Raw genomic sequence first — 24131 nt, forward strand, 5'->3', positions numbered from 1 at the left:
TCAGTACAAGCAAGAGTCAGTTGAACAGAATTTTTTAATTGTATTTCTGTAGGGAGCTGGTTCTTTCCTAATGTCTGTTTCAAGGGTCAAGCTCAAGTCGTCAGGTTTGGTGGCAAGTGCTGTTACCTGTTGAACCATCTTGCTGATTCAAAAAAAAAAAAAGTATTTTTAAAGAAAGTCATCTGGCTGCTCAAGCAGATGGCTCAGCAGTTAAGGAAGTGTACTGCTCTTCCACGTATCAGAGCTCCGTTCCCAGCACCTACACCCGGCAGCTCACAATTGCCTGTAACTCCAACTCCAGGGGGAACCTGATGCCTCTGGCTTCTCTGGACACATACCCTCATACCACAATAAGCACATACACATAACTGAAATAATAACTCCTCAAAAAAACAAGTTGTGTACCTAATCGACACGTACCGTAGAGAAAGGGTCTTTGTTTTCCCAAAAAGATAGTGGTGTATGTCACTCTAAGCTCTGTTTTTCTAGTCTATTACATACATTTCTCTGCAGAAATATGATTTGAGGTAAGAAGAGCACCTGTCCTTCATACAAACATTTGTTTATTCTCCTTGGGTTTCTCTGTCTTTCTTCTTGATGTCATGTGGAATCTCGGGACTCCCAAGACTAGAGTTTCCCCTAGATTTTTAGCAGCTTGGCTTTTTTCCCTTGTTGCCAACTCCTGCCTCTGCCCTAGCTTTTTTATTTTTTATTTTTTTGCTTATTTTATCTGTGGAAGATCTTTGTGTGTATTTTTTTTTATGCTTATGTGTGCACATTTCTTCATATAAATGAGGCCTCAGATATTTCTTGGGCCACACTCTCTTGAGTTTTGAGCTGGGTTTTTTTGCTTGGCCTGGAACTTGTAAATAAGTTGCAGATACACCTCTCACAGGGCCAAGCCTCAGCTTTTCTCCATGACCCCTTCATTTCTTCAAAACCAGTACCAGGGTGACTCTTACACGTTACCAAGTCCAGCTGCTAGCATGAGGTACCACCTTGGCTGCCTCTTGAACACAGCTTCTCTTTGTGCTCAAGGAAATACTTCTTAGAAGATTTCACCTCGCTGATGCTGCTTTCTTCTTAACTGGCCTATTGTGGGTAGTGCTATCCCTGGGCTGGTAGTCCTAGGTTCTATAAGAAAGCAGGATGAGCAAGCCATGTGAGGCAAGCCAGTAAGCAGCACCCCTCCATAGTCTCTGCATCATCTCCTGCTTCCAGGTTCCTGCTGTGCTTGAGTTCCTGTCCTGACTTCCTTTGGTGATGAACAGCAATGTGGAAGTGTTAGCTGAATAAACCCTTTCCTTCCCAACTTGCTTTTTGGTTTTGTTGTTTCATCATAGCAATAGAAACCCTAACTAAGACACCATCTGTTAATGTCTTTGTCTTTAAAAACAAACAAACAAACTGCTTTCCCTCATCTCATTTTGAACTTCTTTCTGTTCTTCACAGAAGATATAATAATTCATTAAAAATAATTTGTGACCTTATATAGGATTAATTTTATGTTTTTGAACTGCAATTTAATTTATATCAGATGTTGTTTGGGAATAATGTATTATATGTTAGATGTGCTTGCCATCTAATACATTCATTGATGGTATTATATATACAGGTTTCTAATAGTGTTATTTTCTTTCTCTGAGTAGGTTTATACAGCCTGGCCAGTTGCAGGATTTCCTGGAGGCAAGGTTGGCCTGAGTGAAATGGCACAGAAGAATGTGGGTGTGAGAGCTGGTGAGAGCATCCAAGTCCAGCCTCTCTTGGGTGCTGTGCTTCAAGCTCAGGAAATGGACTTGGCACTGAGGTTTGGCTCTTTTCTTTGGTGACTGTCTTGCTGAAAGCTGCCCGATAGACATGTATTGAGAGAGGTCTGGAGAGATGGCTTAGTGGTTGAGAGTCCATGTTCTTACAGAGGTCCAGGTTTGGTTCCCAGTGCCCACATGGTGGATCACAATCATCCATAACTCTAGTTCCGTTGAATCTAGTGAACACACTACACACAGTGTGGTTCACAGACATGCATGCTAGCAAAACACTCACACACATAAAATAAAATAAATAGATCTTTAAAAAAAACAAGAAAGAAATATAATGAGAGGTACAAATGTGTTCAATTTATTTTGGTTTTTCTTTTTTTTTTTTTTTTTAACAGGGTTTCTTTGTGTAGCCCTGACTGTCCTGAACTCGCTCTGTAGACTAGGCTGCCTTGAAACTCATAGAGATCCACCTGTCTCTGCCTCCCAGTTACTGAAATTAAAGGCCTGTGCCACCACCATGCATCGATTTTGGGTTTTTTAAACAGATAAACTGGATTCTTACAGATTTTCTTTAACTTACTATATGAAAAATTTTAGTATATAATTTAAAAAAGTTACTGAAAAGGTATTTTTCTCGATGAAATCTTTAAAATCTCATGTGTCTGTTGTACTTATACCACATTTGTTTTATTTAGACAAGGTCTTACTATGTAGCTCAGACTGGCCTTGAACTTATGACCCATCTGCTACTACCTATAGGTACCGGAAAATTTCTGCTTTGTGTTGGGATGGAAACCAGGGCTTTACACATATTATTACTCCCATTATAAGCCAAATTTTGAGTACTTGATAGTCATGTATGTTAAATGAGTAGAGGTATACTATGTAAGATAGCATAAACTTAAATGGGTGAATATAATTGATGGATAAAAGACTTGGTAGTTAAGTAGCCCTGACTCTTTTTTGGTCTGTTGAGACAGTGTTTCTCTGTGAAGCCATATCTGTCTGGACTTATTCTGCAGACCAGGCTGGCCTTGAACTCTCAGAAATCTGCCTGCCTCTACTGGGATTACAATCAGGTACTGCTGCACCTGGCTTTTAGCCCTAACATTTTAAGTGAAAGAGATTATAGCTGATGAATACTTATCAGTGTGTTTCATCTTAACTTGCAATTAAATCAGGGTACTTACAGTTAACATAAGAGTAGCAGCATGTTGTGACCAGATAAATGCGTTTTTTTCTCTTTGCCACTGAAGCATATTTATTCCAATATGAGCATGTCAAGTACATGTTATAATTAACAATGTATAAAAATTAATTTCTTAATGAGAAAGAACCCCTAGAAATATTTCAGCAAGATAAAGAACTAAGTCTACATTGAGTTACAGTCTGAGTTAAAGGCTTAAAAAAATGTTGAAAGAAGAATGAATGGCTTACAGAGAAAAATAGTACGGATGTCTTTAGACTCAATATTCATGTTTCTTATAAGCCAGAGAACCTTCAGTTGAAAAACTAGTACAGATCATTTTTCCTTTTTGGTGTCAGCATTTTGTAAAATGTCTTATCAGTTTGATAACTTTAAAGAATTTTCTCTTTTTGATTCATTCTTTTGAGAATTGAACACAGTGTGCCTCAACCATATTCTTTCCATGAACGCTTCTCAGACCCAACCGTAATTCCCTGCTCAACATTACGTTATGTTTTTCTAAAGCTGTTGAGACTAGTTTGCTGCCCACATGTTCTTGGATGATTACCAGGATCTGTACTTTTAAAGAAAACGGAATCTTCTCAGCACCTAACAGTTGCTCTCCAGTTAGTGCCTGTTCTGGGTTTGGTCTGTGTGCCCACTCCTCCCCCACCTCTTCTGGGATTTGTCTGGCTTGGTTTTGTGCATGCTGTCACAGTGGCTGTTAGTTCATATGTGTAACTCCTGCTATGTCCAGAAGACACTGCTTCCTTGTACACAGTGTCTCTACACTCTTTCTAATGCTGACTTCCACGGTGATCTCTAGTCTTGGAGGGAGAGGATTTGGTATATGTGCCCCATTTATGGCTGAATATTCTTCAGTCTTGTAGTTTATTTGTTAATCAACTACAAATAGAAATGCTTTAAATTTTATTTTTACTATTTTTAATATGTTGCTTGGGTATATATATGTACTTCTTACGTTGCTTATGCCTGGTGCTTGCAAAGGCCAGAAGGAAGAGTAGAATTCCCTCAAAATGGAATTGCAGGTGGTTGGGAGATAACTGAACCCAAACCTCTATCAGAGTAGCAAACGCTTTTAGCATTGGGCCATCTCTCCATTTGTGGTTTTAAAGCCGTTTTACTTTGTAGCCTAGGCTGGTTTACTCCTGCCTCATCCTTTTGAGTACTTTGTGTATGTGCTACTGCAGGCAGCTCAAGAAATAATTGTTACTTAGGATAGATGAAGCAAATAACTTGATTGCATGTTTAACTCACATTCATCCTAGTAAAAACAAAAAGCTGTTTACATAGCTCTGCCTGAAAGGTGAATAAAGTGTCTCACCCGTCGTTTTGGGCATATCTAATAAGATTTTGAGTTAGACTGATAGCAGATGAAAGTCTGACCCATATTTACTTTATAAAAGTACTTTTTGATAATTTAATATCAGCTTGGTAGTAATTTAGGGAATATATATGTAGGAGTCCAAAAACTTTTTCTAGTCATCATCTTGATTTAAAATTGTTTTCTTCTTTTATATATTCTGAGCTTGAGTTTTGGCATCCTTCTCCCTTTGAAGATGGGAAACTGTTTTCTGAACATAAAGTAACCATTTAATAAACATTGAAAAGCAGAGAGGAAAAGTAACGAATATAATTGTGAGAATCAGTTTTATATATTATATGCTTATACATGTGTGCTGGTTTGATTGAGAATAGTCTGCATAGTCTCATGTATTTGAATGCTTGGTTCCCAGTTGGTGGAACTGTTTGGGGAGGATGAGGAGGTGTGGCCTTGTTAGAGGAAGTATGTCTTTGAGGTTTCAAGAGCCACACCATTCCCAGTTAAATCTCTCTGCCATGTGCTTATGGGTCATATGTTAGTTCTCAGCCACTTTTCTGGCACCATGGCAGCCATTACCTGCTGCCATGTTCCCAACTATGATGCTCATGGATTCTAATCCTCTGGAATCCTCAAAGTAAATCCTTTCTAAGTTGCCTTGGTCATGGTGCTTTTTCACCACAGTAGAAAGATAGCTATAATCATATCATATACACATTTGTAAGTGAGTGAAATATGCCTTTATCCTTTTGATTTTTATTTTCCTTTATACTTTTCAAGATATCTATTCCCATCCCCAACTCTGCCCCCCCCCCCCCCCCATTCAGGATCTCACTAGGTAGCCCAGGGTAGCCTCCATCTCATAATCTTCCTGTTTTACTCTCTTAAGTGATAGGCTCATAGGTGTTTGACTGGCTTATTTATCCCCTTTGTAGCAAATGAAATGGTCTCAGTGTGGGAAAGTTGTATATTTCATGAAGTGCTTAGTGGTACTGTTCTGTCAAAGCAGATTATTATCAGAATGTGATGGAACAGTGATACATGAAGTAGGAATAATTGTTGGCTGGAATTAGCATTAGTTATTATCTATGAATTAGTCTCATCTTTTTTATTTTATTCTTTTATTTTATAGAGACAGGGTTTCTCTGTGTAGCCTTGGCTGTTCTGGACTCTTTTGTAGACCAGGATGGCCTTGAACTCAGAGATCCACCTGCCTCTGCTTCCCTGAGTTCTGGGATTAAAGGCATGCATCACCACACCCAGCTGAATTAATCTCATCTTAATGGGGCTGAGCAGTGTTGAGTGATTATGGAAGATTGTGTATTTAAATAAAATCTTGGATTTTAAATTTTAATTAAAAATTTTGCATTTTAAGTAGGGCAGCAGAATGTAAACATGGAAATTAATTCTAGTTAGAAAAGTCAGTAATTTAAATCTGGATAGCTGGGGGATTTTGTTAGTTGTGTCATAGCTTCTTCTAAAGTGGAAGTGATTTTATCCATACTCATTCTTCATTTTTTGTAACTATATCTTACCCAGTTAATGAGTAAGTAAGGGCTGGAGAGACTGCTTGAGCATTAAGAGTATTTGCTGCTCAGGCAAAAAGACTCGGCTTCTATTCTCAGCACCCACATGGTGGCTCACAGTCACCTATTTTTCATTTCTACGGTGTTCATTCAGTGCCTTCTACCGCACAGTGCACATACACATATATTAAAACACATCTTAAAAGTATTTGGTATTTTAGAAATATAACTCATTTAGGTTAAATTAAGTATTGTTTATTTGTGGTAGTAATGTTCATTTACTTTGATAGAGAAGACAGAATATTGTTCTTGGTGAGGGATTTGCATAGCTATGCATATCTTACATAGACTGATTTTGAATACTTGAAGATACTAGTCTGGGAAGATTTTGCTTGTGCTGCATCAGAGAATACGAGCATCAAACATGTTAAGGAATTTGCATGAAACTGTCTCCTTGTGGAGTTGGGTTCAAACTTTGTCCATCTGGTTCCAAAGCTAGACTTTGCACTGTATCACATCTGTCTTGCATTATCTCTGGGTCAGAGCTGAAACAAAAGGCATAGTATTACCTTAGTCTATCTCCATTGACAATATAGTTATTGGATATAATATATCCATAGCCACAACAATTATTCTGTCATCCTGGGTGTATTTTTTAGTGAGGTGAATTCACAGATAAGAGTTTCAACCATATTCAAACAGTTTATATTTTGACTAAATGAGCTTGCTAATAAATCTCTTGCACAAAACTACCTCCATTCCTTGGTTCACTGACAGAGATGGACAAATTTTGGTTTCTTTTGTTTCCATATTTCTTCTGACATGGAAGAGGAAAAGAATGTCCATGTATTGATGACTTTAATCATTTAAAATGTTTTCTTTTGTGGGTAATATGTGCATGTATGTACAAATGTATGTAGGGGTAAGATAAAGGTATGGATGCCAGAGATTGACCTCAGGATGTCTTTCTCAAACACCTCATCTTTTTTTGTCTTGTCTGTCTGCATTCATCTATTTATTCATTTGTTTTTTTTTTTTTTTTCCTCGGTGAATCTGGAGTGTGCCATTTTGGCTAGACTTGTTGGCTTGCAAGTTCCCAGCTTTCACCTGTTATATCCTCTTTCACAGTATTGGGGTTACAGGCCCAGCCGGTGTTTATGTGGGTACTAGAGGTCCAAAGTAGGGTCCTCATGCTTGGCCAATGAACACCCTCTGAACCATCTGTCTGGCTCTTGGGAACTATTTAAAAGAAAGCTTTTAAAAATAAGTGCTGTGATGTAGATGTTCCCACTTCCTGGACTTCCTTACTCTCGTGGAGGAGACACTGATTCCTAGATCTCGAACAGGTCCACCAACTGGGGAACCAAGCATTCAGATGTATGAGCCCTGTTTTCTCTTAGGCATCTCTCAGGATCAGTTTCCATTGCAGTCAGTACATTCTTCTTTTTCTACTTGTACCTCTTCAGGTAATGTGCTGCACAGGATTTTATTTCTCTGAAGAGCTAATGGGTAAATACATAAAGGGAATGAAATTACCTATGAATAAAAACATTTCTCTGCTAGGCAAGTTCAGAAAGGGGGTGATTAGGCAGGGGGTGATTAGATGTGTTTGACTGACATCACACAGAAATGTCCTTCTGATTGTAGCTTATCATGTACAGTACTGTGTGTTTATATGTGTACTTCGATATAATATGTATATGTGTGTTTATTTATATGTATATAAATATATTTGTATGAGAAAATGTTTTATGAAGTATTTACCATTGTAATGTGGTATATGATAACATATGGCATTAGTTTTTATGGTTTCGTGGTCTTCTAATGGATAGTATCCTGTGTTTTGAAGATCTCTGACCCCAGCTTTTGTAGTATCAAACTGAAGATATTTTCCTGCAAGTAGTACATATCTGAAAAATGTAAGTCATTGCCAAAATCATTCAGGTTTTAAACAAATTATTATTCTGGTCTTTAATATAGCTCTGCATGTCACTTTTTTGTGGTTTAGGTGTTTTGTTTTGTTTTTAAAGACTTATTTACTATGTATATAGTGTTCTGCTTACATGCCTGAAGAGGGCACCAGAACTCATTATGGATAGTTGTGAGCCACCATGTGATTGCTGGGAATTGAACTCAGTACCTTTGGAAGAGCAGCCAGTGCTCTTAATCTCTGAGCCATCTCACTAGCCCCTGTGGTTTAGTTTTTAGTGTGCCTAGTGCTGATTGGTTTTTCTTTTTCTCTCTGTAGTGACAAAGATAAGGAAATTAATGAAGAAGAACTAACTGGTTGTATTCTGCGAAAATTGGGTGAGACTATTAATTTAAATTATTCTATTTTAAACAGCAAAGGAACAGCAAAAAAATGCTTGTATTTATTTTTAATAGCTAAGAAAATGTTTTCAGGTAATATCCATCTGAAGACAAAGCTGGTGGTAGACCTGAAGCTGTATGTGTGTATGGTACTGTGTCCTGACTTGGGTCCTGACACCCTCACTAGGGGTGAAGAAATAAAGAAAAGATAAACACAGACATATACAGAAAAACTGAGGTCAGGTGTAAGTATGCTCATTCTGATGAAGTGGCACTTAACTACTGCCAGCAGTCAGGAACCTCAGCATGTTTATTAGGTACAGTAATGAGGGATGGGCTAAATTATCTGAGTAGGAAGTATCTATAGGTAGATACAGGCTGTCAACACCTGGGAGGAAGAGGAAGCTGCAGTTGCTGGTTTTTGTACACATGCCACCCAGACCCTCAGGAAAGCTTTGCTGTCCTTGTGAGCCTGCTGCATATGGATAACTAATTTACAGTGGGTTTGAGGCTTTGGAGTCCTTATTGTAGCTGTGCCCTTGTCAGTATATACATTGACTCTGGGCTTCAGGCACTCAGGATTGTCTCCTTTCCATATACAAGTGTGTGCTCGAGTGTTGATACGTGTTTGTGCCTGAGTGTACATGGAGGCCAAAGGCTGGCATTGGGTGCTTCCGTCTTAACCTTCTTTATTTATTTAGAAAGATTCTTTGACTGAACCTGAAGTTCATGGGTTCCACTAGACTAGTTAATTAGTGTCCTCCTGCCTCTGCTTCCCTAGGGCATGGCGTACAGGGGTGTGTCAGTTTGTCTTGGTTTTTATGTGGGTGGTAGGGATCTGTTTAGGTCCTTTAGTGTGCTGAGCAAGTATTACACTATCTGAGCCATCTCCACAGCCTTAGAACTGATATATATATTTTTAAGATTGATTTTAGTTTGATTAGATGTGTGTGAAAGTTTGTACACGTGTGTGCTTGTATACCACATGAGTGCTTGAACTGAGACTTTTTAAACTTTGTGCTTGTACTTTTTTCCAGGGAGGACCATCACAGTGCTTCAGTGTGCCAGTTATGTTTAGCCTTTTTGGTAAATTCAGGCTTTTGTTGCTATGATTCATAGACGTTTAGATTTACTGACATGGATTTAAAAGAATGATTTTTTTATACAGCTGATACTGTGCCAGGGGAATATGTGCCCTCTGTCTTTTGTGACAGTTGCTTTATTAGAATTCTGGTTTTGTTAATAGCAAATAAGTTGCTGTTAAAACTGATGAGTGGGAGAAATTGTGTTAATGTATATTTAATCAATTTGTTTTTTAGATGGGAAGATTGTTTTACCAGGCAACTTTCTATACTGTACATTCTATGGACGACTCTGCAAGTTACAAGTGTTGCAAGTCAAAGGGACAGATGGCACAACATTGGGAAAGCCTCAGAGTTCCTCTGGCACTGATATCCAGGGAGCGACCTCTGAACATTCCAGCATGGAAAGCAGTGACGTGGATATATCCTTCCAGCTAAGCCAGTTGGATCTGAAAGAGCCTCAGAGCCCAGCATCACAGAGTACTCCCTGTAAACCTGTTAATGACAGAATTATGAATAAAGCTGATGAAGTTTTTTTGGATGTTTCACAGAGTCCTGGGGATGGCAGTGGACTTGGGCTACAGGAAACCTCGGGTCTTAAGTATAGTTTTGATTCATCCAGAGATGGAAATACACAACCTATTAATGAAGAGAAACTGCTAAAATCTACCAGTGCAGGGACAAAGAACAATACTGATACTTTTTATTTTATTTCTTCGACAACAAGAATCAATCTTAGAAAAGTTTGTACAAATTCAAAAGAACAAGACAGCCAGTTTAAAGTAACTTATGACATGATTGGAGGCTTGAACAGTCAACTGAAAGCAATAAGAGAAATAATTGAACTGCCTCTCAAGAAGCCTGAACTTTTCAAGAGTTATGGTATGTCACCTTTAGTTTACTGTATTTATGTTACATTCAAACTCAAAAGCAGTTGGTTAGTTCCACTTTCTAATAATCCTGTCCTTACTTCCTGAGTCATGTGTTCTAGTTGCTTTGGGAGATGATGGTGAAGCAATTTACCCTCTGCTTGGTCTTTTAACTTGTAATATGTGTGAGTGGCGATGTGTCTCTTCTGATAGCATATTATCCATTGCTGGTATACTGGATCTTCAGAAAGTATCTTGTTATGCTAGATAAGCTGTGATGTCTAAACCAAAGATAGTCATGGTTTCATTAAAACTTGTTAGGAAATGTAGTTCTGTGTGTATCTGCCTTGAACCAAGTGGTTAAGGAAGTAACTTGACTTCTAGGAAACTCAGAGCTATTTATTCCTGTATGGTTGCTTTCCAGATTCTTTGCTTATATTTGTTATGTGTTATCCCCCCTCCCTTTTTTCCTTTCTCATCAATTTTTATGTATGTAAAAGGAACCAACCCATGGGTTTATATATTTGCTAGCAATGTTTGTATTACTTAAGAATATAAGTTGGAAGAACGTATGTTGTGTTCTGATTTTTGAACTGTGCTACCTGGGATGGGACAAGACTAGGGCTCTTTAAAAAAAAAAAAATTAAATTAAATAACCAAACAAAAATGTACATTCTTCCCTTGGTTTGTGATCTCTAAGAGAAAGAGAAAGTTATTGCTGGGGCTTAGGATTTGGGATAGACAGTACAGCTTTCTGGGCAGTAGAGGAAAGGTCTGATTCTTAGTTGTAGTACCTGAAAAACTGCCATTCTAACTCATATTGGAAGTTGTATGGCAGTTTAACAAGAAAATTAATAATCCTACAGAATGCACTGTTGTTTTGTTTTGTTTTGTTTTGTTCTTGTAGGAATTCCAGCACCAAGAGGGTTGTTACTCTATGGTCCCCCAGGTACCGGAAAGACAATGATTGCTAAGGCTGTTGCTAATGAAGTTGGAGCTTATGTTTCTGTAATTAATGGTCCTGAAATTATAAGCAAGTAGGTATATGACTTAATAAGTAAAGTGAACATTACTAAGCATATATATCTTAGATATGGCTTCTGTGTGTTACATTCTGGCAAAAATATTTCACACATTAAATGATTTTGGAATATTTTAAATCTGCTCTTTTTTTCTGAGGCGTGGTCTTAACTACGGAGCCTAGCCTGACCTACAATTATAACATGTCCTTCTAAATTTATAGTATGTACAAAATTTAAAAATAAGTTTTGAAAGTAATTTAAAGTATTTCAGAAATGCTTGAAAATTCAGACTGTTATAGAAAAAGTTTTATAAACAGTAAGAAATGTTCATACTTTTTTTTGTTCATTGCAGATTCTATGGTGAGACCGAAGCAAGATTACGGCAGATATTTGCTGAAGCCACTCTACGGTATTGTTAGTAGTTCATGCTTCGGAAGCAGAGAGGCTTGTTTAAGTGAAATAGTACCATTTTATGCAAAGCTAAGGGATAGCACAAAGATCGTTATGGCCTTATAAACTGATGGGAAATTTAAGAAAATGTTCTCTAATCTGTTTGTGCCTAATACTGTTGTGGAAGTTTGATTAAAGAAGTTACTGAATGACAAAGTAGAAGAATTAGGCATTGGTAGGAAATTTGACCTGGCCATAGATTCATCTCCTAAGAATAGACTTAGTGTGTCAGTTATTGGGATTATTTATTGCACTATTGGAGTCTTTTTCGGAAAGTCTTAAAAGTGTTTTGCCCATGATTTCCTCTAGGAGTTTCAGTCCAGTTTTATGTTAAAGTTTTGCTTTGCATATGTTTGGTTTAGTGTGAGAAATACAGAGCTACGTTCATTCTGAATGTGGACATTTACTTTTTCTGGCATCATTTGTTGAAGGGCTTTTTTCCTTCCAGTGACTGTTTTAGAATCTTGTTAAAAATTAGGTGGCAGCCGCTATGTCCTCTATTTTATTCCATTAGTTTGTGTGTCTGGTTTTGTGTCAGTAACATGCTGGTTTGTTTTTCAAGATTTACATTTATGTGTATGGGCATTTTGCCTGCAGGTATGTATGCATGCAGTGCCTGTGGAGGCCAGAACCGGGTGTCAAATACCCCTAGAACAGGTATTACAGACTATTGTTGATCCCCTGTGGAGGTACTCTGAATCAAACCCAGTTCATTTGATTGATTCCCAGTACATAAATGGGGATGTAATACTTTGCCAAAGGGGTCTATTTTTATAGCCTAATAATTTCTATAGCTGTGATAAAATGCTCTAATAGAAAGCAGTTAAGTAGGTCAAGGTTTTGTATTTTTTCATAGCTCACTATTCTAGGTTGTAGTCCATTATGGGAACATCAGGCAGTCAGAACTTGAAGCAGCTGGTCACATCACATCCACATTCAAGAGCAGAGAGGAATGAGTGCATACATATTCACTTGCTTATGTTCAGCTTGAGTTTTCCACTCTTTATAGTTGAGAACATGTAGGGAATGGTGTCTTCCCTATCCATTAACTTAAGACAGAGTCCCGCAGAGACACACCTATAGACCAACTCAATGTAGACAGTTTCTTAATGAAACTCTAGGATAATTCTAGGTTATGTCAAGTTGACATTTAAAGCTATCCATCATGGAGTCTTTTGTTCTTCTGCATAAATTCTGACTTTTTTTTCCTGGTATTTGTGAAGAATGTCACTGGAAATTGATAGGAAATGCGTTAAATCTATAGGTTGCTTTTAGTAACTTTTGTAACCATTTTTATAGTATTAACTGTCAGTCCATTGCGTGGGAGGACTTTAAATTCTCTTGCCTGCTTTATATTTTTTCAGTGACTTAAAGTTTTCATGTAGAGGTCTGTGCACCTGCTTGGTTAGATTTGTTCTTAGGTTGGTTTTTCCTTTGTTTAAATTACTATGAATGGATGTGAATGGGATTATTTGTCCTAATTTCTCTTTGGGAAAGTTTGGTATTATATACATTTTCATGTTGATTTTATATTCTGTTACTTTGCTGTAACTATTTACCAGGTCTAACAGTTTTCTAGGTTCTTATATATAGAATCTTGCCATTTTTGAGTTGAGATACTTGGAACTTCTTTCTTTTCTGTTTGCACCTCTTTTCTTTTCTCTTTTCATTTTCCTTTTCTTTTGAACAATACTGAGGATTGATCCTAGAGCTTAATGGATACAAATAGATAACCACTCAGTTATAGTCCGAGCTGTCCCTTTTATTTTTCTAATCTTACTGCTGTGCCTGTGAATGGGTATTGAGATGGAGTGTTAAGGGTAAGTATACTTGTGTTGTTCCTGATTTTAGAGGCTTTCATTTTCCCCCAGTTAGTATTATGCCGACCAAAGGCTCTAGGCTTTATTATGTACTATCAGTTTATCTCCTTTGGCTCAGGGCTAGAATATCACATGACAGTCTTCAGTTTGTGCATTCTGCCTTGGTAGTCTCCCCTTTTTCTGTGCACTTCATTGACAGAGCAGAGCTTCTTGAGCTTGTCAGTGTTTGGCCTCAGGCTCTCCACAACTGCCTCTTAGCGCTTTGTCTCATTTTAGGTCACTTTCAAATAATAGGAACCTCTGCCCTTAGTGTCATACATAAACTGGGATTCCCCTTTGCTGACCCATCTGCCAAAAGAATCGCTGTCTCGTTGAAAATTACAACTGTCTTTGAGGCTTGTGAGGGAGTGTAGGACTTTGGCCTGTGTCTTCACCAATCTTTTGAGAGTGGTGGCTCTTTGGTTTTCCTTTCTCTTCTTGGGGACTGTAATAGGAGCTGTTTAGCTCCTGTCATTTTATCCATGCTTTTAAGTATCTTGCCAATACTTCTATGAATCTTTTGAAAATTTTTTTGTTTGGAATAGTCTGTATTTTCTTTTACTGACTCTTTGCTATTCCTAGGACACACAAAAGCCTTTTGTGAAGGCAGATAGGCTAGAATGTAAGGTTGATAACTTTGCACTAGAATTACTTGTAAGAGTTTTTTGATTTAACACTTTAGTGTTTTTGTTTTTAATATTGATAAATAAAATTGAAATTAGTATGTTGTACTTTAGTTAAAATTTTACACTAAAATTAAATGTTACCTATTTAATTTGATATGTTTTAGGCACCCTTCAATTATTTTTATTGATGAGCTGGATGCACTTTGTCCTAAAAGAGAAGGAGCTCAGAATGAAGTGGAGAAGAGAGTTGTAGCTTCACTTTTAACATTGATGGATGGCATTGGCTCAGTAAGTACAACAATAGTATTTAGAGTATGGAATAGCAAAATCTTCCAGATGTAACTGGGTCTATGAGTATTTTAGGATAAGGGAATATCGTCAAGCATGAGGCTAGGTTAACACTCAGAAAGTAATTTGTTTCAGCAAACTGCTTAATAATGGAGAGGCCTGGCATGTTTTTCTATTATGTAAAATAATTTATCATGATGTGTGTGCGTGCATGTTACACATGATAATAATTTAAAACCCTAAGCACATATCAATAAAGAAGATTCCTTATTGAATTTTAGCACGTTTTATTAAGAAATCTCATGCGTTTCCTTGGGTATGGTGGTATATGCTTATAGTGATTAGGAGACTGAGGAAGAAGATCATTTCAAGGCCAGATATATAGAGAGCATGATGCCAGCCTATGTGAGATTCTGTCTCAATATACTAAATTTTAATAAGTTCATGGGTCTTTTTTTCTCACCTTGAGATAATTCTTGCTGTGTAACTCATGAGTCTTTTTTTTCCTTGAAGTAGAGTCTTGCTGTATTAACTCAAGCGTCCTAAAAACTCAGTTATTCCCTAGTGGCCTCCTAAGTACTCTGATTGTAGATATGTGCTACTACAGCCAGTGTTATATTCGAATATTAGTAAAAATAGCATAGGCTAATTGTGTAAAGGACTAATATAGAACAGGAGTGAAGGAAAATTCTTTGAGACTTTTGATTAGACTGTTAATCAGAAAAATACTTCTTAGATTAGACTGAAAATGACCAAAGTTCTTAGACTCATAAGTTAGCACCAAGAGAAACTTTAGAAAGCATGTAGTCCCACACCTTTTTGCACTTTAAAAAGCAATAGGAGTGTTTGGTCTTATTTCCCATTGGTAGGAAACATATGTGAGAAAATAATGTGATGTTTTAGTATTCAGTCAGTTAAACCTTGTTGTCTGTTTGTTTTTCAAGACAGGATTCCTTTGTATGTCCTTGGTGGTCCTGCACTCACTTTGTAGACCAGGCTGGACTTGAACTCACAAAGATCCACTTGCCTCTGCCTCTCCAAGTGCTGAGATTACAGGTGTGTGCTGCTACACCTGGCTAGTTAAATATTTCTTTAAGCAGGCCAGATCTTTGATTCTGGATGTCCATGATACAGAGAGCTTCATTATAATTTGTTCTGGGGGCTGGGGGCTGCAGAGATGGCTCAGAGATTAAAAGTACTTGGCTGTTCTTCCAAAAGTCCTGAGTTCAATTCCCAGCAACCACATGGTGGCTTACAACCATTTGTAATGAGATCTGGTACCCTTTTCTGGCATTCAATCATATATGCAGGCAGAACATGTTTAAGTAATAAATAAATAAAATCTTAAAGAAAAAAGATGTTCAGTTTTTTAAAAAAAATATTTTGCTCTAAGGTCTTTGGTAAGAAAGATGAGTTAGGATCATTGTTGAGGAATCTTAGATACCAGGGCAGGTAGTGGCTTTTTCCTGCCACTGGCATAAGCCATCTATGAAATGGTGTCCTTGTGGTACTGATTTTTAATCTGAAAACATTTAAGAACCTGGTAGTGTGCTTTTAAATTTATAAGTTCCTAGTGGTTTATGTATTTTCTGCTGGTATACTCAAATGTGGTGATGTTTTAGTTTTCTTATGAAAAATCATTGGATTCTATTAATGCTTATCTCTGAAATTATACTTTGGCCCATCTGACTAAAAAGGCTGGATAATGTTTGAAAGTGGCTGAACATGGTGATCATAGTTCTTTACAATTTTCTGTTCTTAACTCCATTTTCAGAGAATAAAAAATCTTTGTATATTCAGTGATATTGGTTATGGTTCCATATTTTCTGCAATGGAAAACTTTATCACAATTAAAAAACAGTACTGGCAAGATGGCTTAGTAGGTAAAAACTAGCCACCAAGCCTGTCAACCTGAGTTCCATCCCCAGAACTTAAATGGTAGGAGAGGACCTGTTCTTGCAGGTTCTGTCCTAGCTTCTGCGTGCACCATGGAATGGGGCTTAGGTGAGTGTGTTTGCACACACTTGTACTTATAAACTCACAGTAAGTAAGTGTAATTTTAAACACTTTAAAAAAACAAAAACAGTTAATGTGTGAGAAAATTCTTAGCTAATTGCTAGTCAAGCCTGGTTCTGTGTGAATACTACTTAGGTTGTAGTCTTTACTTCTGAGTAGGGGAAAAACTTCTGAAAAGCTTTCCCAGGTAGAAAGTATTTGGGCTAATCTTTGAGAAAACTGTAGTACAGTTTATATTTTTTTTTCTTTTTGATTTTTCGAGAGTAGGTTTCTCTGTGTAGCCCTGGCAGTCCTGTGGAACTTGCTCTGTAGACCAGGTTGGCTGCAAGATCAGCGATCTGCCTGCCTCTGCCACTAATGCTTGGATTAAAGGTGTGTGCTACCATCCCTGGCTGAAGTTAATAAATTTAATATTTATTTTAATATTTAAATTACAAATAAAATTTGGAAATTGATGATTAGAAGTATAAGGATTAATTCTTAATGCTCTGGACCATTCTATTCATTCTTTTCCATAGAGTCAATTTTTATTTCTCTGTTCTTATTTATATGTAATTTTTTTTTTTTTTTTATTTCGTTTTCTTAGGAAGGAAGTGAAGGACGGGTATTAGTCCTTGGGGCCACAAATCGCCCTCAAGCTCTAGATGCTGCACTCAGAAGACCTGGGCGATTTGATAAAGAGATTGAGATAGGGGTTCCTAATGCCCAGGACCGGCTTGATATTCTCCAGAAACTGCTCCATAGGGTGCCACACTTGCTCACTAAAGCTGAGCTTCTGAGGCTGGCAAATAATGCCCATGGATATGTTGGTGCAGACTTGAAAGCTTTGTGTAATGAAGCAGGTAAGAGTGACTGTTTGTGATAAGTTTATTTATAGGCTAATAATTTATGTCGCTTAATAGAAATAGTTTTACATTGTTTAGTCAGAAAATAAAAACATAATTTAGAAAAGTATAAAGGTGGAAAAACACTTAATTCTACCTCCTCACGTTTAATTCTACCTCATCACGTTTACCACTTCTAGTAGAGCATATGTGTATGCATATACACATAACCAGATGAGCAGATGTCAGTAATGATGATAGTAGTGGAACTCAGGAAGTTACAGTTTATTTACAGAGTAGTATGGTACTTGTGTTCAAACCTTAAGTAGCAAAACTCAAGAATGTGCTGTTACTTTTAGCTCATGCATTGCCTGCTGAGAACAAGTGATGGGCTGTCTCTGCAGACAAAATTAGACAATCCAAGCCAGATAAACAGGGCAGAGTTTTTTGGAGCAATGAGGGAGGAGGAACACGTGCTAGGGTAGGGGCAGCATGGGGAGAAAGAGGGAGAAAGGATTGAAAAGGAGGCATTGGAACCAAGTTGTCTGGTTTTATAGTGAAGGGCCCTGGGAGAGTAGCCCCATTCTTAGGTAGTGGGCAGAGTATAGCTGCTATGCCCTGCAGCAGGTAGGGACTTTTAACATAAAAAATGTGTGTGTACATACATACTGTGTGCATGTTTGGTGGTCAGAAGATGACTTCCAGTGTCTGGTCCTTAACATTCATCTTGCTTTAGATAGAATCTCCTTTTTTGCCACAGCGTACACCAAGCTGGATGGCCCTTGAGCTTCTGGTAATTATTCTCTATTCTCTGCCTCTCATGCTGCTGTAAGTGCTGAGATTTCAAACATTTGCTACTATACATAGGGATTAGGGTCCAGACTGGCCTTTTGTTTGCACATCTGTGGCTTTACCCCTTTGAGCCATCTTTGCAGCCTCTGTACTTATTTTGAAGCTCTTCTGTAGAGTATTTCAGAATATTTTCAACTGTGGAAAGTATACTTAAATCATGGTAGCTTTTATAAAGCTGTTGAAATGTTGATTCAGCAAATAATTTATTGCAAGAACTCCATTTTCTTGAATGATTTTGTTCTCTTAAACTTTTAAAGATCATGCATGTCTGTAATCATGCATGTAGCCCCAGGTCTCTGCATGACATGTTTTCATGTCCTTTCATATATTGGACTCTCTTTGCCTCTACTGTGGCATTATGTTGATTCCAGTTTGTCATCCATCTTATATTTTCATATTTTGCTTTCAAAAAGGTTTGGGGCTGGAGAGATGGCTCAGTGATTAAGAGTGCTGTCTACTCTTCCAAAGGACCCGGGTTCAATTCCTAGCACCCACATGGCAGCTCACAACTGTCTGTAATGCCAATTTCAAGGGATCTCATACCTCCACACTAAATACACATAAAATTTTTTTTAATTTTTTATTAATTATACTTTATTCATTTTGTATCCCCCCCATAAGCCCCTCCCTCCTCCCCTCCCGATCCCACCCTCCCTCCCCTTTCTGCATGCATGCCACTCCCCAAGTCCACTGATAGGGGAGGTTCTCCTCTTCTTTCTGATCTTAGTCTATCAGTTCTCATCAAAAGTGGCTGCATTGTCCTCTACTGTAGCCTGGTAAGGCTGCTCCCCCCTCAGGGGGAAGTGATCAACCAGCAGGCCAATCAGATTATGTCAGAGGCAGTCCCTCTTCCCATTACTATGTAACCCACTTGGACACTGAACTGCCATGGGCTACATCTGTGCAGGGGTTCTAGGTTATCTCCCATGAATAGTCCTTGGTTGGAGTATAAGTCTCTGGGAAGTTCCCTGTGTTCAAATTTTCTTGTTCTGTTGCTCTCCTTGTGGCGTTCCTGTCCTCTCCAGCTCTTACTATTTCCCGCACCTCCACACTAAATACACATAAAAAAATTTTTAAAAAAAGGTTTAACTCTTGTGGTAATAGAATAAATTTGTTTTTAAATGAGATATTTCATTATTTAGAGCTCTAATTTTGAAATGGCAGGCAACTTTTGTGCTTAAGTCACTAACTTATATTTTTATAATTTATTAGCTTTGAAGATTATTTTATTCTTTCCATCTATTCATAAAAATATTTTGTGTGTGTGTGTGTCATCTGGGTCCTTGAGCTGGGGTTACTGGTAGTGTGAACCACTTGATGGAGGTGCTAGGAGAATGGAGGTCTTTTGTAGCAGGTGCTCTTACATGCTTAGCCACTTCTCTAGCCCCTTGTTTTATTCTTTTATCTTTACCATATAAGTATGAGAAGGAAAAGTAGGAAAATAAATTCAGATGTGATATATAAGAATGCTAGAGTATTTTACTATTGATGGAATTTTTTTTTTTTTTTTCATTTTCTAACAATCACCATAATTTCCAGGTTAGAGGGATACTGGGTAGGGGAGGTAGTATACTGTATAGTTTGCCAGGTAACTAGTAATACACATTCTTTAGTATATTACTGTACAAGGATAGGTTCTTTTCTATCTTCTTCCTGTGCTGCATTTAGCTTCATAGGTAGCGATAGGCTTGATACAGAAATGAATTTCCTGTGGGTCAAGAAACAGATAGCTATATCAGTGGATAACGTTGCTTCCTTCATTCATCTGTTAAGTGGTAATTAAAAGTCTGGATTACTGTATAGATCTGTGGCTAAATACCATGATGCCCAGCCAGGGATCCAGTTTTCACTTCAGTCCTTTAATAGATATTTTCTGAGTTTATACTATACTTAGCTGTACCCAGGGAGGCTTTATGATCTTGCTCTCTAGAAAGAGTCTAATGAAGGAGGACGTGTAAAGAACTGCTAGTTGAGTAATGAAGTAGTTATAAAAATGGGGGAAATAATAGTTATTATTATTATTTTTTCTCAAGGAAAGGAAATGTTATATAGAAAAAGTGGCTTTTGGGCTGGAAAGATAGCTCAGCAGTTAAGAGCACTGACTGCTCTTCCAGAGGTTCTGTTCAATTCCCAGCAACCACACGCATACAGGCACACATGCAGGCAAAATGCTGCAAAAATTAGATAGATAGATAGATAGATAGATAGATAGATAGATAGATAGATAGACAGACAGATAAATAAATAAATAAAGATTGGCTTTTGTGAAGCCTGAACAGAAAAGAGTTTCAAATGGTGGTGAGAAAGAAACCATTTCTTCAACCCTCTCATCAGCCCTGTAAGAGAAGCATGTGGTTTTGCCTCTAAAAGTCAAGTAGTAAAACACATAAAATATATGTTTTTCAGGATAGTATGTCTTTAGAATTTAGTTATAGAATCTGTATAAAGTAAAGAAAAGAGGCAAATATTTATCTGTCTCTTGTTTTCAGGACCTAATCTATTTTACTCTAGGCTAGTACTTACTCAACTGTGATAAGATAGCTTTTAGAAAGATTAGTGGTAGAATTAGTGGTAGTGTGCAGTGTGTTAAATTAGTTGTTTTAAATTTTGCCCTGAGTGCTAATCTATATTATATTATTAGTATCATTCTTTTATCTTTATATAACAAAATTAACTTTAAGAATAGGGTGCCATGAGACAGGGTAATATATGAATAAAAAATTTATTTATTTTATATGTATGGACATTTTGCTTGCATGTATGTCTATATGTCACCTGTTTCTGTTGACTGTGGAGACATGTAAAGTGTCAGATCGCCTGGGAGGGGAATTACAGAAAATTATGAACTGCCATATATGTACTGGGAATCAAGTTCTGTCTTCTGGAAAAGTAGCAAGTACTCTACCGCTGAGGCTTTTATCCAGCAATGGGAATACGTTTTGAGGACGGGTTGTTGGCTAGATTTGCATTTAAAATCAGGTTTGTGCAGACTGCAGGGAATCTTATGAAAGAATGGGGAGATAGAAAGACCTGGAGGGAACAGGAGCTCCACAAGGAGAACAACAGAACCAAAAAAAATCTGTGCACAGGGGTATTTTCTGAGACTGATACTCCAAACAAGGACCATGCATGGAGATAACTTCTAACCACTGCACAAAAGTAGCCCATGGCAGCTCAGTGCACAAGCGGATTCCCCAATAAGAGAAACAGGGACTGTCTCTGACATGAACTCATGGGATGGCTCTTTGGTCACCTCCACCTGAGGAGGCAGGCAGCCTTACCAGTCCACAGAGGAAGACAAAGAAGCCAGTCCTGATGAGACCTGATAGAGTAGGGTTCAGATGGAAGGGGAGGAGGACCTCCCCTATCAGTGGACTGGGGAGGGGCATGGGTGGAGAAAAGGGAAGGAGTGTGGGATTGGGAGGGGATGGAAGAGGGGGATACAGCTGGGATACAAAGTGAGTAAACTATAATTTTATAAAAATAAAAAAATCAGGTTTGTGATCTTAATCAAGTTTGAGCTTTATTCTAATCTTTTTGTGAATTGAGGGACTTAGGGGAGATGCCATTCAGCTGCATCCATGAATTTTACTGGATAAGGGAAAGGGAGAAGATGACAGAGAAACACCCAAGCCACTCACCAAGCATGTTGTGACCTCACCATGCCTCACGTATCCCTGTAGTAGGTAGATATAGCCAGTGAACTTCCAGGCTGTTGCACAATTTGTTGGACCGATGCTGCAGTTTTTGTAATGTACTTTTTCTACACTTGCTGTAACCTCTGATCTTCTCTATATCTATCTGTTAGTTTGTTGACATCTGAATATGGAAATTGGAAGCATTACAACAATATTGGCCTAACTACTGGATTTTTTTTATCACAGCAATTGTAATACTTAATGTTGATAGCTGAGAGTCAAACTTACTTTAGATGTTAGATTTTGAGCTAGTGTGATGTACTATGCATGACTGTCCAGAGACTTTTGTTTTGAAGCTCACCTTTGTAAGCAAATTCAGCCTTTTGAAATATTTTATCTCAAATGGACAAGCTGCTTGCAGCGTAGACTATCTTATCCTGACACTTAACGTCTCTGTATTATCTTTGGCTTAGGCTGCCTTTCTATCTGACTAGTTGCTTAGCCTTTTTATTGCCTCAGATTTTACAGTGTTTGAAATTAAAGAGTGCACTCTTTTAAAAAACATAAAATATTAGTTATGTTGTGGTGATGTGAATTATGTAAACTGTGCTGAATGTTGGAAGATGCTTAGCAACAGTGTTTTCCAAATATAGTGATTTATTATAAACTTGCCTTCTGAGGCTGCCTATGCCATTTCAGGAGAGTGACTAACTGTAAATAGAGCTTGATTTCTTAAAGGAGTTTATCTCAGCACTTATGTTGATTACACTTGATTTTAGTAGATTCATACCAAACTCTTTTTAAGAGTCATTTTTAAGATACTGTGATAGAACAGAAGACATTGAAACTTATTTACCTAATGATTTTATCATTACAGCACTTAGTGTAACAGCAACACTGAATCTGGTTTTTGTGACTTAGAGAATTTTTTACCTATTGTGTCCAGAGGTTTGAGATGGTCATACTTGCCACTTTCCCCTGGGTTCCCAGACTGGCTTTGTTTGTTTGTTTGGGTTTTTTAAAAAAATTTTAGAAGAAATTTTTGGAACATCTACTTTGTACCTGTATAGCCATTCTGAAGGTTTCTCTTTCTGATGTAAACTTGTACAACCACTTTGGAAATCAGTCTGGTGCTTTCTTAGACAATTAGGAATAGCGCTTCCTCAAGATCCAGCTATAGCACTCCTAGGCATATATCCAAAAGATGCTCAGTTATACAACAAGGACATTTGCTCATCCATGTTTGTAGCAGCTTTATTCATAGTAGCTGGAATGTGGAAACAACCCAGTTATCCCTCAATTGACCAATAGATATAGATATTCACACAATGGAATACTACTCAGCAATTAAAAACAAGGAAATTAAGAAATTTGCAGGCAAATGGTGGGATCTAGAAAAGATCATTCTGAGTGAGGTATTCCAGAAGGAAAACGACACACACAGTATATACTCACTTATAAGTGGGTACTAGACCTTAAGATAGGATAAACATTGAAATCTGTACACCTAAGGAAGATAAACAAGAAAGAGGACCCTGGGTAAGATGATCAACCCTCACTTAGAAAGACAAATGGGATGGAAATTGGATGTAGGAGCAAACAAGTGACAGGATAGGAGCCTACAACAGAGGGCCTCTGAAAGACTTTTGATACCTAGCAGTGTATCAAAGGAGATACTGAGACTCACAACCAAACCTTTGGCAGAGTTCAGGGAATCTCATGAGAGAAGGGGGAGTTAGTATGACCTGGAAAGGACAGGAGCTCCACAAGGACCAAATATATCTGGACACAGGGGTCTTTTATGAGACTGTATCTCCAAGGACCATGTATAGATATAACCTAGAACCCCTGCCCAGATGTAGCCCATGATAGCTCAGTATCTAAGGGGATTCCCTAGTAAGGAGAATGGACTATTTCTGATGAATTCAATAGCTGGCTCATTTACCTCCCCCCGCCCCCTCCTGGCCCTCTGAGGGAGGAGCAGCCCTGCTAGGCCACAGAGGAGGATTTTGCAGCCAGGCCTGAAGATACCTGATAAGTTAGGGTCAGGTGAAAGGGGAGGAGGTCCTCCCCTATCAGTGGTCTTGGAAAGGGTCAGGGAGAAGATGAGGGAGGGAGGGTGGGATTGGGAGGCAATGAGGGATCGTGATACAGCTGGGATACAAAGTTAATAAATTGTAACTAATATTAAAAAAAATTACCATTTTTTCTATATTTGAATTAAAATATTAAAAAATTGTAAAAATTCATTATTTTAAAGACAAGGGAATATAACATGGTATCCTAGTTTGTGTTTCTGTTTTTGTGAAAAGACACCATGACCATAGCAACTCTTATAAAAGAATACATTTAATTGGGGCTGGTTTTGAGTTTCAGAGGTTTAGTTCATTATCAGTGGCAGTATGCAGGCAGACATGGTGTTGGAGAAGGAGCTGAGAGTTTTGTTTATATCCTGATCCTCAGAAGGAGACTGCCCCATTA

The 24131-nt window shown here is 37.9% G+C and overlaps 1 protein-coding gene across 4 annotated transcripts in view; it reads left to right on the forward strand.

Moving 5' to 3' along the window:
- Afg2a (AFG2 AAA ATPase homolog A) overlaps positions 1 to 24131 on the forward strand; it is a 170005-nt gene that overhangs the window by 4446 nt on the left and 141428 nt on the right. For all 4 annotated transcript variants that reach the window (XM_055625897.1, XM_055625898.1, XM_055625899.1 and 1 more), the window contains exons 3-9: positions 1650 to 1807; positions 8063 to 8121; positions 9444 to 10088; positions 10983 to 11112; positions 11450 to 11506; positions 14197 to 14320; positions 16923 to 17178. In XM_055625897.1, coding sequence (XP_055481872.1) covers positions 1650 to 1807; positions 8063 to 8121; positions 9444 to 10088; positions 10983 to 11112; positions 11450 to 11506; positions 14197 to 14320; positions 16923 to 17178 — 1429 coding nt within the window. The remainder of the gene's footprint in view (positions 1 to 1649; positions 1808 to 8062; positions 8122 to 9443; positions 10089 to 10982; positions 11113 to 11449; positions 11507 to 14196; positions 14321 to 16922; positions 17179 to 24131) is intronic.

The sequence above is a fragment of the Psammomys obesus genome, unplaced genomic scaffold (genome assembly GCF_907164565.1).
Source record: "Psammomys obesus unplaced genomic scaffold, mPsaObe1.curated_primary_1811, whole genome shotgun sequence".
Classification (NCBI taxonomy): Eukaryota; Metazoa; Chordata; class Mammalia; order Rodentia; family Muridae; genus Psammomys; species Psammomys obesus.